Source organism: Camellia sinensis, chromosome 9 (genome assembly GCF_055761805.1).
Source record: "Camellia sinensis isolate YWXY chromosome 9, ASM5576180v1, whole genome shotgun sequence".
NCBI classification, from domain to species: Eukaryota; Viridiplantae; Streptophyta; class Magnoliopsida; order Ericales; family Theaceae; genus Camellia; species Camellia sinensis.
Window position 1 is genome coordinate 33676825 of NC_138969.1, and position 15368 is coordinate 33692192.

General features: G+C 33.3%; 2 protein-coding genes across 2 annotated transcripts; one reads left to right on the forward strand and one right to left on the reverse strand.

Annotated features, from left to right (window-relative positions):
* Nucleotides 1-1542: 1542 nt before the first annotated feature.
* Nucleotides 1543-7787, forward strand: LOC114265492 (seipin-2). Its single transcript, XM_028206306.2, has 2 exons — nt 1543-2830; nt 6977-7787. The coding sequence occupies exons 1-2, from the start codon at nt 1703-1705 to the stop codon at nt 7460-7462; spliced, it is 1614 nt and encodes a 537-aa protein (XP_028062107.2). The 5' UTR covers nt 1543-1702; the 3' UTR covers nt 7463-7787.
* A 1763-nt stretch (nt 7788-9550) lies between these two features.
* Nucleotides 9551-14362, reverse strand: LOC114265493 (aquaporin NIP1-1). Its single transcript, XM_028206307.2, has 5 exons — nt 13934-14362; nt 12381-12605; nt 11446-11643; nt 10825-10886; nt 9551-9895 (listed from the first exon to the last, which is right to left on the reverse strand). The coding sequence occupies exons 1-5, from the start codon at nt 14069-14071 to the stop codon at nt 9670-9672; spliced, it is 849 nt and encodes a 282-aa protein (XP_028062108.1). The 5' UTR covers nt 14072-14362; the 3' UTR covers nt 9551-9669.
* Between the last annotated feature and the right edge of the window lie 1006 nt (nt 14363-15368).

The following is a 15368-nucleotide window of genomic DNA, read 5'->3' on the forward strand; positions in this document are numbered from 1 at the left end:
GGTTTAGCAATAATAATTGATTTTAGGTATAAAGAAATTGGTTTATAAGAATTTTTAGAGTGTCTTTTTACTAATCAAATACAGTTTGCCCCTATTATGCAAACATGCAACAGATTATTTGAAGAATACAAGGCAGTTGCAGCTGTAAATACACCTACACACACTACACTAGCAGTCTCATCTCGAGGCGGGAGATTAAGTGTTTTTTCAGCAATAAAAAGTATAAGCATATCTCAACGTATAAGCGTAAGTAGTTCTGAACTACAACATTATTTGGAAAGCCTGTCAGTGGATGATTCCAATGATTTTGACATTTTGGAATAGTGGAAACAAAATGAAACTATGTGACATGTGGTTTCACAGATGGCCCATGATATATAAACCGTTTCTATTTCTACAGTTGATTCGGAAACAACTTTTAGTGCAGGTGGACGGGTGCTAAGCGATTACTGGATCAGGCTTTCACCTGAAATGGTTGAAGCACTTATGATATCTAGAGATAATATGCATGCGCTTATAAGAAGAAAAAATTATAGTGAAAATGAGCGAATTCAAAATGATTTGAATGATATATCCTCGGGCAACGCGACTGAAATGTCTATCTCCTCCGATGATTGATCAACAATTTATTTTTTACTATTTCGTTTCATTTCATATTTTTTTTTTGTATTAGATTATTGAGGTGGAGTATAATGCAAATGATTCATAGGCTAGTAAGTGTCAATGTAGTTGAGATGTACTTGACCTATAGTGATGCAATTGCTCTACCATCATCAGTAATTTACAAATAATTTATTTAATAATATCAATTTTTGTAATATTTTATTTCATTTTGAAATAAAAATTATTCATTCAATAAATATTATATAAATAATTTAATATTGTGATATTGAAAGTTTTATTTTCATATATATAAAATTATTCATTTTGAAAGAAAAAATTACATAATTACATACTTTTTTAGTTCTAAGTTCATAATTAAAAAAATATAAGTCATACATAATTAAATTTAAATATCACCATGAAACATTATATAATTAAATAAAATATCTCATTAATCTTAACTAAAATACTCTAATAATAATATATTTTTTATTTTTTTTATTCCTAATATAAAATAAAAAAAAAATCCCAAGCCTGCAGCCTAAGTCTAAGGCTCTATTATAAATGGCGTTGAACTTGAACCCCATTTTTTAGCTCTTGATCTGGCCCCACCCAGATCAGTCCGCAAGGCCCTCTTGGGCCGGGCCATTATTATAACAGCTTAGGTCCTATTTGGTAGGACTTATTTTCAATTTATTTTACCTTTTAATTTAATTTAAGTTATTTTGATATGTTTGGTTCAATTTAATAATACAATTTATAACTTTTTGTAAATCAAAAATCAACTTATTTTTAAATAGGAGAAGAAAAACTTAATTTATGAATCAAAAATCAACTTATATTTACAACTATAAATTTTTAAATTATAAATTATAATCACTTTTCTACCACTATGCCAAATAGGCTATATCAGCTTATAAAACTTATATAGCCTAAAAATGCTTATATCAGCTTATAAAACTTATATAGCCTAAAACTATTTGACTAATACCATGTTCCCAATTCCAATTCTTCTCCATCTTCCCCAAATCTTCTGTGTCCGAATGGTGTCGAAACCCTAACCCTAGCTCCAAATTCTCTCTCTTTCTCTCTCTCTTCAATGGAAGACTCCAAATCAAGCCCCACCAACGACGACGACGATCATTTCTTCGACGCTCTCGAAGAATTCTCCTTCTCCAACTGCGTCGACACGAACGAACCAGACCAGTCGATTTCAAACTCATCATCGTCACTTTCTCAGCTCGAATCAAATGCCGACGCAACACTCAAACCCAAGCCCTCGCCGGAACTTACTGGTGTCCGGCGCCGGCGAACGTGGGGTCGCCATATTGGCAAAGAAACCTCCGGCAACGATTCAACAAATTCAAATCCTAATTTTTCTGCAAGTTTCAATTCCACGACTCCCTTGGAGAGAAACTATGGAATGTCCCGGAATTTGAAGGAAAATGAGAGGGGAAGTGAAAAATCGGATTCGTTTCGGGTTCAGCTCAGCTCAGAAAGAGCTAGTCATACTGCGAACGATGAGTCTGCAGAAAATTCTATAGTTACTACTGCAAATGATGATAGAGTAAATGAATCGGCACGAGTAGATTTGGCTTCAGATGCAACTGATGAGCCTTCATCGAATTTCCTTTTTGTTTTAGCTGGATTTGTGATCAAAGCAATTGGGTTTCAAATAAGCTTGTTGGTTAGTTTTTTCACATTTCCAATATGGTTTCTTTATTGTTCATATATGTTTGTGATTGATCCCTTTCAAGCTGTAAGTCGCGGAAAAGAGTATTTGACGGGTAGGTTGTTGAGAATATGGGGTGTTGTATGCGATAATGTTACGCCATTTATATACGAATGGTTGAAGGAACACAAATCTTTTTGGAAATTGGCTTTGCGGTTCGGTTGGGGGTTTCTGTGGGCTAGTTATGTATGTTTTGTTTTGGTTAGTTTGTTGGTGTCAGCATTTGTAGTTAGTGGTTTTCTTATGAGCAATTTGGTGGAGGAGCCTATTCAGATGAAGGAGACACTGACTTTTGATTACACCAAGAATAGTCCAGTTACATTTGTTAAGATCATGTCTTGCCCTGGTGAGCCTTATGGTGTGACTTATAGAGAAAAGAGTGAAGTTGAGAACCTTGGGGGTCAACGGGTTATACCTCTAAAACACAAATTGCAAGTCACGGTTTCATTGACATTGCCGGAGTCGGATTACAATAGAAAGCTTGGGATATTTCAGGTATGCTTTTGGATTGATTGATTTAAATTTGCTTAACATAGTTTTTGAACTGTGATGTGCATCATGTATAGTTTTCCTATTTTACTAAATAGTGAATGGTATCACACTGCAAATTATAAGATTTTTAAACTAGTGTAGAAATAGGTTAAAAAAATAACTATATCCATAAAAAAAACACAAATATCTTTCAAGAATGAAGCATTGGATCAACAATTTGAAGTATGATGTCAGAGCCTTAGAGGCAAAGGAATTCATGCATAGATACTCAGATACACATAAGACGAAGAGTGAACATAAATATATAAGTAAAAGAAGGGTAAATTACACCAACCTCCCTTGAGGTTTATGACAATTACAGAAACCTTCCTTGAGGTTTTTGAAATAACATATACCTTCCCTGTCAATGTTATCTTCCTAACACTGTTAACATAGAGTTGTTTTTTACATTTTTGACCTTGACCACACACAAGAACACATACTCTTATTAGGAATCCAACCACACCCAAATCCACTCTTCCATAATCACTTTCTTTATCAAATTTCTGTGTAAATTTCCACCATCACCTCAAATTATCACCCATCCCATGCCCACAGTTTCAGGCTCAAACCACCAGCCCTTCGCGCCAAAGCTCAACTGGCCAAACCACTCTTCAATGAAAACTGTTTCAAGAAACCCCATATTAACATGGGTTTGAAAAATTATTGCAAGAGAAAGAAATTGGGTTGGGGTTTATGGAGAGAGAGAGAGAGAGGATTTTTTGGCTGGGAGGAGATTGGGCTTGCGGTGGTGGTGCATCAATCACCCCGGCAGTGGCAGGTAGATTTAGGTGGTGGTAGTGGGCAATGGGTTTGTTGGGTGGATTGGGGTAGCAATGTGTTGATGCAGGCTCTAAAGGGAGCATTTAGAGAGAGAAAATGCAGCCAGATAAAGAGAGCTTTTAGAGAGATAAATTGCAGCCTTTTTCACAACTTCCCTCAGTGGTAGTGATTATGCACAGTGGAGGAGAAAACATGGGAGACGAAGGAGTTTGGTTGCAAGATGCATGGTGATAATGGTGGGTCAACTTTTGTACATATGCTTATATATATATTTATTTATTTATTTATTGGTAGAAAGAGGGAAACCCAGAAGGAATAAGAGTGGTAGTTTTGCACAAAACTGAGTTAGCTGTAATACATATGCACATTGTGATCAGGAGATAAGATGGATTGGTTAAAATAAGTGATGGTATTCCACTAAATGTAGAATGTGAGAGTTGAAAAATGGAATAAATTTGTGGGGCAATAATACCGTACAAGTCTAGTAACAATTTTTATTTATTTTTTAGATGATTAGTAACAACTTATATATATGTATTTTCTTTGATTTTACAGGTAGTGAGGTAGGAAGGTCCTGATTTGACGTTATGTGGAAAGGGTTTTGGAGGGGGAAGATGGGTTTTGTCGGTGCTGGTGGGTATGTAAGGGAAGAGATAGATAGTTTTGTCATTTGCTTATGCGTGTCCAGGATATCTACATACATAAAATATGGGTGAACTAACAGAAAGGAGGAATGTGAAACTCAAAAGTGAACCTAAAGGAGGTTTTTGTTATCTCACAAATCTCAGGGGAGGTTTCTGTAATTTCATTAAACTTCAGGCGAGGTCATTGTAATTTACCTGTAAAAGAAAGATATGACATTTAATCTTAACGAAAAATAAATTTCAGAAGTTTCTTGTCTATACTTACTATGAAGCAAAAGTACCTACAATTGAGGGACATATCAAAATTCAAGTCTCAATTTCCATTTTTCATTATTTTATGGAAAAGATGGCTGAATGGTATTGTATACGTCTTAAATTAAGGGTAAACTATCAATAGGTCATAATAGTTGGACTTAATTTCCATCAAGTCCTAGTAAAATTGTCAATAAAAATAATTTCTGTGATATTTTTTGCATGTCACTAAAAATTGACAATTAGTGATTTTTTTGTCACGGTTTTTATAAACTGTCGCTAAACTTACAATTAGCGATTTTTTTTTTGTGATGAATTTTTCAAACTATCGTTGAAAGTTGAAAATTAGTGACTCAGTTTGTGACGATTTTTTTAAACTGTTGCTGAAAATTAACAATTAGTGACGTTTTTTTTATAGTGTTTGATGAAAATCGCCATTAATTATAATATGACATATTGGACAATAAGTCCACCTATTAGGATTTACACGTAAGTCTTTCTAAAACCAACTCACATATGAGTACGTGAACGTGATGGTGTTGGTCTAGTCCCCATACCAGTATACTAAAAGGAAAGAAATGAATAAGAAAAGGTGGAGAGAAAAAACCATTAAGTATTTCTAATGTGTTAAAAATTCATTAAATTTCAATTTCTAGTTACAACATGGGAAACTTTAATAAACCATCTAAAATATGATTAGGCTTCGTGTGACATAAATCAATTGATTTAAGATTCTCAATATTGAGAAAGTTAATTTGTGAGGAAGTTACGTAGGCCGAAGTTGAAGTAACATTTGCTTTCTATCGTAGTAAAACTTTTATACATTTTTTTGGGGGTTAAATACAACTTAGTAAACCTTTTATACAAATATTAAAAAAAATAAGGAATCCAAGTATCACATGTATCGTGTATTGAATATCATATCATGTATCACATTTGTATTGTAAAATGCAGTTAACACAACATACATATTAGTGTACATATCAATGCATCCTATGTTACATGGATTTTTCAAAATAAACCAAATACCCATGTTTCATGCTCGACAGTTGGACAAAGGTGTGGGTTATGTGTCTGATACTTTCCATTGGACACTTATTAAATATTTGTATTTAACAATATTGTTATATATATATAGTTGTATAATTACCGTAAAATGAGCCAAATGTCTTTTTGGCACTATATGTTACATAAAAACAATGCCCAAATAGCACACATTAATGTGTATTTGAGAGGAGAAAGATTGAGTATACATCTAACCTTTACATAATGCATAAAGTGATTGCCCTGAGATTTGAACCCATAACTTCAAGGTTATTAGGCCAATATTTTACATATAATATCATTTTATTTCACATAATAGATTAAAAATATAAAAAATGTCACTTTTTTTTTGTTGAGTCCACGTTCCTTTAAATTTGAGATTTGATAGGTCTGACTTCTAGATACGCACCCGCACCTGCACCCGCACCTAAGACCCAACACCCAACACCTGTACCTTAGTCCATGTACCATAGAATGTACGTTTGAATGCATTGAATTGTATCATCAATCACAAGATATTGAAGACCTTTTTGTTTGATGAAATGTTGAATGGATTGTGCTAGAGTTTAGTTGGATTCGGTTACTATGTATTACCTCATAGATAGTTAATGTGTTTTATATGGAACATTTCTTGGAACAATTAAGAACATGTCTTAGTTAGGACTATAATGGATTAATGAGTGCAATCTATGTGCTTGCATTTTCTGCAAAGGATTGTTGACCGTCTATTCATCCCTTTTAACATGTGCACGTATGCTAATCAAACAGTTCATGCTGTGTTGCATCTTACCGAATTGTAAGGCATCATTTCAAATTGCAGATTTCTGTCTTATGCTGTATGCTAGGGAGAGAAAGAAGGAGCCAGGAGAAACACTAGCTAATAATCAGAAAGATTTTCAATTATGCATGAAACATGAATTTTTCATAACAGCGAGGGTTACTGTTCGACATACAGAAATTAGTCAGGAAATTCAACCTTTTTGTGTCATAGTTTTTGACAAAAGATGTTGCTACAATGTTAGAATAGTACTTGATGATTATGACTCAAATACTGATTTCTTGTGTTGTTTTGGGGGTGCGCGATTGACCAATAATTTTGTTTTGATTAGAGAAGAGAGACATGTTACTGAAAATCATTAAGACACCTGGATGATTAGATTGCACTAGTTCTGTGTTGCGTAGAGCTTGTGCTAAGTTTTGCTTCTTACTATATGGTATCTTCTTTTTCTTTTTTATTTTTTCTGCCTAATTTCTTTCAGAATTGATTTGTTTCTCTGTGGTTTCCAAATGCTGTGCACTAGCTTTTAAATTTGTAAGTTCTCCATAAATAATGTATCAGTTTTAGTAGTAATATTTAAATTGACATCAACTCATTTTCCCCATGAAGGTCAGGGTAGACTTCCTGTCTGCTAGCAATAAAGTCCTTGCAAGCTCAAGACATTCGTGCATGTTGCGATTCGTGAGCCAGCCTATCCGCCTTCTGTTGACTTTCCTTAAAATTGCTCCGCTTGTCACTGGCTATTCATCAGAATCCCAGACTCTCAATGTAAAATTTGGAGGTTTTACTGAAGGAGATTTGCCCACTGCCTGTTTAAGGGTGATGATCGAACAAAGAGCAGAATTTCGGCCTGGCGCTGGTGTTCCTGAAATATATGATGCTTCTTTAACCCTTGAGTCAGAACTTCCTCTACTGAAAAGAATTATATGGCATTGGAAGAAAACAGTATTTATATGGATTGGCATGACGGTGTTCACTATGGAGTTGTTGTTTATGCTACTCTGTTGTAGACCTATTATTATGCCTAGAGGAAGGCCAAGAGATAGTCCTGCCAACAATAGTGCTCAGCAAAACAATCGCCCGGCTGAAAGATAGCAGAGACTATATCTTCCGCGGATTTGGCAAATAACAGAAGTAATGATTTGAAATCGCGTAGCTGCACTTGGCGATTTATGTCACCTTTTTATTTTATTGTATTTGGTATGGTATTTCAAACTTAGGTGTTCCACAATTGTTTTATAGGTGCAACTAATTTGTTTTATGTGTTCCCTTAATTGTTTTACATGTGCAACTAATTTGTTAGATGTTATCAATAATCATAATCATTGTATATTCCAAATACTAAGAAGAAATTTAACTCAGCTTGTAATTTTTGTCCCTGAAGTTGGCTTGTGAATATACCTGAGTGCATTTCTGATAACATGGGTTTGTTTGGTTGTGTTTTCGTTTTTCTTTTTTCAGAAACAAAATCATTAAAAAATTCAAAAGCACCTATCATTTTCTCTTTCTGTGCGAGAACAATTTCTGATACGGCGGAAACAACTTTTAGATATTTCTTAAAAAGTGAGTCCTTTTCAGAAATTTTTTTCAAAAACTATTTTTGAAAACTGTTTTCCAAACAAATTTATTGTTGATGCCTACCTTATCCTTACAAAGGGTGTCATAATGTAAAGTATGCTACCATGTGGGGTGGAGTGGGGTTGGCTTTGTTGCCAATTAAGCAGATGACACTTTAATTGATAGTTATTTCCAGCTCACGTTTATCCTCTTTGCTGCTCGATAAAGAGCTCGTGGCAGACAGACAGTTCATCTCGCTATTAAATGGGCAACAGTTATAATGTCATTTATCATCTTACTGTCTCAATGCGGTTTTGCAGATTGAAGGGAAGCAAGAAACTTGTTTTGCAGATCAGTCCCTGCTCCAGAACATCCTCATAGATATTCAGATTTTAGTGTTTTTTTTTCGTTTATTTATTTTTTTTACAGAATCACCGGAGTGCCACAGGATGTTGTCAAGCCTGCCCATAATCTTGCCTGGAGTGCACTGTTAAACTGCTTGACCTGTCTTGATCTTGGCAACTAACACGGAGATGGTTTCTATCTGCTGTTATTCTCTGGTGGCTTTAAAGCTCTGTTTGTGACCTTGTTTCTCTTGTTTGGTATGTCTCTCGGTTCCTAGTTTTTCTGCTGTTTTACATGTCTGTTAATTGCTTGTTGAACTCTCCCCATTGTATCTCTGGTCTCTTGCTAATGAAGTTCTATTTATCTAGAGAAATTTTTTATAGTTCCGTATATGAGTTTACATATGATTGCTTCTCTGTGGAAGTTTTTAGAGCATCTCCAGTGAAAATATTAAAATTCACAAACTGATAGTGGACATAGAATAAAACTAGCCGCTGTTGGCACAAAGTAAATATTGTTACCTTTTTTGTTTTGTTCAAACTTAACAAAAAGATTTGAGGAACTATCAATGTTAAATACCACTTTTTGTTATTCTACCACTCACGCTACCAACGGTTTGCTCAGAGTGATGGGTAGTTATTTGATCAGGTGTAGGGGTAGTTTAGGTATGTGAAAAATGTAACATAACTTCGTTCACATCAATTGAGGTGCTGGCATTACATAATAGTATAGGTAGATAATGTAGAAGGGACTGAATTTTGTGTTAATTTTTATTAATTTATGATCTTAACGCCAATCATGCCTCTTGACTTCTCTCTCCTTCTGGAGAAACAAGAGTTTTAAAATTTGATAAAGTGATGTTGTTCAGTGTAACTTATGATCTTATTTATAGTTTTATTTATATTAAAAGCATGTGTTAGGATGTTTAGTGTAATTTTCATTTATAGTTTGAGTCAATTGAAAAAAAAAAAAAATTTATTTTTTCAAAAATTGATAAAAAAAGTACTTTTAACTAGTGCTTTTGATTGTAAGCTTATCACTAGGGAAAAAAAAAAAGTAAAGATTTTAACAGCTCTATTGAAGTTCCAAAACACACAATATTACTCCAATCTGTCTAACTCTTGACACTACAACTCTCTTAATATGGAGATGCTTCAATCATCTCTTTTACGCATTGTGGGTCTTAGAAATGGATTTAACAAGTGAACTTCAATATCATTTTCATTTCATGACCAATGCGACAAATATATTTTCCTTTCATGACCAATGCGAGAAATTCAATTATGGAAACGAACAAGCACTATATATATATGTGATCGGATTTCCATTACAAGTTTCCTATCAGTATAAAATGTAGAAAAAAGGTGACACACATATATATGGAACTTTGTTTTAGAGACTCAGTTAGAACCACTACGACTAAGTCCTAAGCCCTTGAGGAAAGACCCAGTAGTTGTGATTTCCCTCAATGGCTTGTCAGTGAACCTTATGATATTGTACACCCAGGCACCTGCTACAGCCCCACAAGTTGGTGCCACCAAGTATATCCATATGCCCTTGTACTGGCTTGACACTATTGCTGGCCCCAAACTCCTTGCTGGATTCATTGATGCTCCTGATATTGGCCTGTCAACGACAAAAGTCAACTAAGTGAGTGTTGGTACAGATTCTCTGTTCGGATCTCTCCTGTTTTCTACCTCAAGGCCCTTTTTCACCACATGATTGTATCAAAGAGATTGTGTGATAGAAAGAGACTTTGTTTGGATCTCTCTTGTTTTTTTATACCCCAAAGCTCTTTTTCACAACATGATTGTATCAGAGAGATCGTGTGATAGAGAGAGAAATTGGAATAACAAGAGGGGAGAGGGTTTGAACAAAGGGTTTGGCCTTGTGAGTATTGGCAATATTTTTGGTTTTGATTACGAGTAATCGTTTCAGTAAATGTGGACTCAAGATCCAACATTTGTTAGGACCTATCTTCTTGGAAATTAAGCCAATGTAAGACCTTGGGTCTACATTTGCTGAGATGGTTGCTTATAGGTTATAATCAAAATCCTACATAATAGTCCGGGACTACTAGCGATGGCAATTGGATGGGGACGGGTTTGTAGTACCCTATCTCGACCCAAATCATACAAGGGGTCAGACAATTTTGTAACTTTAAGAATGTTGATATTAATAAAAGTAAGAGATAGTATGATATATTACAAATAATGACTGTTAATTGATGAAAGTTCAAAAATGGAAAGTGAGAAATAAAAAAGTGAGAGTGAGTGCTAAGTATAATATTTTGATGTTATAGACTTACTACATTTGAGAATATTAAATTATATATATTCATATAAAGAGATTTAATAAATATAATTGAAGCTAGAGAAGATAGAATGAGGTGAGTAAAGGAAAATCCGAAAACCCAATATGTCATCCCTTGGACTTAACCCAATTATTTGTCTCAACTTAACAATCTATGTTTTGAAATTAGGACAATGGTAGGTGACACCAACTTATCTAATAAAAAATGGCATAAGAAAGAGAAAGAGAACAAAAAAAGATACCCTGCAAACATCACGTTGAGTAAAATTGTAGATCCAACAGCTAGCCCAGCAAGCTCCCCAATCTGTGCATTAATTTGACAAAAGCAATAAAACAAACGTAATTATCAACTGATGATGTATTATAGTCCAAATCATTGCATCAATCCAGATAAGAATAAAAAGATTCGAAATTGTCACTCTCTTCTTGTATACTTTTCTAAACTAATATTATATCATAATTTGGACATCTTTGGCGTATATTAGTCAGTTCGATTAAATATATGACACAACATTTTAGACTAAGAAGGTAATGGGTTGACATCATAGCCACCCAACCCCTATGCTATCATATCATAAAACTGAGCACAAAACATATATGAATAAATAAAATTTTACAAGTTTTTTAGTGAAATTTACTTTTGAAAAATTTTATCTATCCATATACGATATGTGTGTTGTTTATGATCGATTTATGTATTTGTGAACTTATTCTTATTATAATAAACAATGCTATTGGCTTAAAACCGACACTTGGGGCAGTTGTTGATTAAGCCCTGATGGGCCCTACTAAAATAACTTCTTTCATTTTTTGAAAAAAATTTATTTTAATTTGAACCAATTAAGTGAAGGAATAGAACTAACCGCTCGGTTATCGGTTGCGACACCGGATATCACAAACATGAGGTAGAATGTGATTACGAATTCTAACACGAAAGATTGCATGTCGGAACCGGTGGGAAGTGTTCCGGCAAAGTGATTTTGCGTCCCACTAAAAATTAATCGAAGGGTTCCACTTGCTAGGGTTGATCCAAGGATTTGTGCCGCTAAATAAGCCGGTACCTAGCAACCGAAAATAAATAGGGTCAATTATATAAAAAAAATTAATTGTGACTAGCAATCTAATAAATAAATAAATATATAAAAAAGGCAGAAATTATTGTGAGTTTTAAAACCTATTCTAACATTTTTTGAATTTAAAACACATTTATTTATGTGGATATTTCATGGCCATTAATTATAAAATAGAGATGTCCATTTCATTTATGACATGAAATCTGAATTCCAGTTACATAAAGTTCAAGTTACATTAGTAATTTTCCCATTCACAACATATAGTCATAAAGACTTTACATGGAAAATTCATAGACAAATTGAGAAAGAATATTATGGTCAAATTACCATTTTACCCACTAATTTTCATCCAGTAGTAGGAACATAGAAAACCAAACACAAAATGAACATAGTTGTCTCACAAAAGGCGGGTTCCATATATTGGTCTCACATTATGTATATCTCATCTCTTACGAGACATTTGTGGCCATTTTGTGTTTAGTTTTAGACTTTTTCAATGTTTATCTCAATTTCAGATCCCGTATTAGTTGAAGCACTCGAAAGTACTTAATTTGAGAAGGATATTTCTACCCTGTCTCATGCATTTACAGTTATTCGATTTGATTTTCTTTAAAATCAAAGGACAGACGTGACTTTTTTGAAACAGAGAATTCCAACCCCGAGAAAATTGGTTAGTGTAGTTTACCAATTTTGAAGAAAGAGGAAGTGGTAAATGTGAAATTTACCTGTTTCCAAGGAAACCTCTTGCAAGTAGCAAAAGCAATGGTGACAGCAGGGTTAAAATGGGCACCAGAGATGTGTCCGACTGAGTAAACCATAACCATCACCACCAGTCCCCACACAACTGATACTCCAGCGTGGCTCACCGCATTGTTCGAGGCTGCGTCTACAACCACCGCGGCACAACCGGCAAATATTAAAAAGTAGGTACCTAGCACTTCTGCGATCACCTGTAAATTCAACAAAAATCATATTAAAAATATAGAAATATCTTCTTTGTTTTGAGGTTAAATATTTTACTCAAAAAATCATTATAAGTTGTTATATCATTTTTTTTAAATTTTTTTACATATTTTTTTATACAACGTTAAAAATTATTAAAATAATACATCCTCAGACGAAACCACACTTGTAGATTGTGCCACCGACGCATTTTTTTTTAAATCAAAATTTTAAATTTTACTGACCCATTAATCTATTAAGTATTGGGTTGAATAATTAATTTACAGAAATGCTTCCATCACTCCGACTTGAAGCCCAACTCTCGACTAAAAAATATAAATAAAATGAAGTGAGAGCTGCGAGCTATCACTTTAAATGAAAAACTTATCAAAATATTTCTTGATATAAAAAATGTCACTGGCACATTATATAAATCATAAAGAAATAATATTTCAACAATGTTGAGAATATATATAAAATATAAAATGAGACATAAATGTCTTACAAGTGATACGATCCACACATTATATAAATTATAAAGAAAAAATAATTCAGCAATGTTAGGAACACATAAAATATAAAATAACACATAAATGTTTTACAAGTGATACAACCCACATGATGTGAGACTCGTACGTAGGACCTACTCTTTATTATTAGACATTGTATCTTCATTCTGTATTGAATCATCTTTGCACTTAAACTCATTGATAGCATTTTCCAAAGAGTAATAGTACAAACTCAGAAAAATTTATCCAATAACACCAATGTTTAGTTTAGATTCATTCTAGATATAGACCCCACAATACACATTTTCAATCATCATCACATATTTCATTCTTGACCCAAATCTGGAACAGTAAGTCTGTGTTACTGTTTTCCAAATCCTATTCACCCATCAATTCAGGAGTCATTTTCTTTATACCTTTGTACAAATGGCAAGAATAGTCATTTTTACCTTTCCATACTCATTTTTTGGTTGATTGGATATATGTGACAATCACTGGTATTGAATTTTGAGGAATTTGATGAGTTCTATTAATGGGTTTGAGAAATTAGATGGAATGGAATCCATTAATCCAAGTTTAATTGGTGAGAAAATGAAGGCACGGAAAATTAAAAAAGAAAAAGAAAAACTTGTTGCTATCCTCTTTGGATCAAGAGAGAGAAACTTTCTAGTTTACCATGTTGAGTTCTATAATATTGTTTCCGAAATTGAAACAACAGAACTTTACTTCTATTTTTCATTTTTTTTTTTCTTCTCTGAGTTTCTTAGCAACCAAACAGGGGTTAGTACTAATAAGATAAAAGTAGAGACAGAGAGAGAAAGACTAACCTTTTGGATGAAAGGTATAGAGATGATGCAGTCAGAGTCTTGATTGGTTTTGGGAGGGAGGTTGTTGTGATTCATATGATGATCACCATCTTTTATATCTAAAGTCACTCCATTTACTCCTGTTGAAACCTCAGCCATCTCTCACGGTTAGTTATCACAATTCAAGAACAGAGAGAGAGAGAGAGAGAGAGAGAGAGAGAGAGAGAGAGAGCGAGCGAGCTCAGGTATGGTTTCTAAGGTCTAAGGATGGAGTTAGCAAAAAACCAGCAAGGAATCTCCAATTTATAGGCACGCGGTTATCCAAAAGCTAGAGAGAGATATAGAGAGGAGAGTGTGTGTGGACTTTTTCATACGGAAGCGTTTGACTAGTTAGGGGTGGGTAAGTAAGTATGGACCCGATCCGCCAAATTGAATAGCTTGATGGTTTCAATGGTCTGACATGTAGATGTATTTTTTTAAAATACATCTAAGTTTGGATAGATGATAAATGGAAGGTTACTTGACTCAATCTGATGTATAATGAAGTTATACTTTTATGAAAAAATATTTTTTTAATAATTATATTTGTTATTTATGAAATATAAAAATTAGATATTTATTTTTATTATAAAAAAAGAAAATGCTAGAAATTTTAAATTTTTTAACTAAATAAATGATCAAATATCTTATATGGGTGTAGGGATATGAGACATTTGATTATTTATTTGATAGAAAATTTGGTATTTCTAACATTGCCTTATAAAAAAATGAACAATAAAAAATTTTAGACTCAAAATAATAAAAAATTAATGAAAAATAATTTTAAAAAAAGTTCAAAACAATAAAATTTAAACTGCCAAATCAATTTACATTCACCTATCAATTTGCAAGACCCACTCAATTTACACCCGATAACTAAATGGACAGATGTGAATTGATTTTTCTCAATTCACAAAATTGAGACAAATGACAGCCAGAAAATTATTAGACTAATCCGATTCGCGAGCACCTATAAGTCTAGTTTACTCTTTCATTTATTATTATTATTATTTTTTCTTTTTTGAATCTGATTTTTTGTTTTTGTTTTTATTGAAGAGATTTTGTTGAAAACAGTGATGGGTTGGTATTAGTCAGGAACAAAGAAAGCATTGAAGGCTTAGGCTGCCTCAACAACCCACCGGAAATACAGAAAGTAATGAATGTTTTTCTTTTTCTTTTTTTCTTTTTTTTCTGACTAATTATAAAAAAAAAACCCTTAAAATTTCACGCATTTTACATTTTAAACTTTAATATTTTAATTTCGATAAATTAAATCCTAAAATTCCATCCACGTTTCAATATGCCTCTTCCATTCATCTCCGTTTGTGTAAGGTAAATGAAGGGTTTCAAAGTGAAAAATATATGAAACCTTAGGATTTATTTTGTAATTAACTTTTTTTTTAATGATTTTAATTTA

Coding starts and splice junctions, on each gene's coding strand:
- LOC114265492 (XM_028206306.2), top strand. CDS start 1,703: ATGGAAGACTCCAAATCAAGCCCCACCAACGACGACGACGATCATTTC. Junction 2,831..6,976: donor GAAAGCTTGGGATATTTCAG/GTATGCTTTTGG, acceptor TTCCCCATGAAG/GTCAGGGTAGACTTCCTGTC.
- LOC114265493 (XM_028206307.2), bottom strand. CDS start 14,071: ATGGCTGAGGTTTCAACAGGAGTAAATGGAGTGACTTTAGATATAAAA. Junction 10,887..11,445: donor TCGCAACCGATAACCGAGCG/GTTAGTTCTATT, acceptor ATTAATGCACAG/ATTGGGGAGCTTGCTGGGCT. Junction 9,896..10,824: donor CTCAACGTGATGTTTGCAGG/GTATCTTTTTTT, acceptor TGTCGTTGACAG/GCCAATATCAGGAGCATCAA.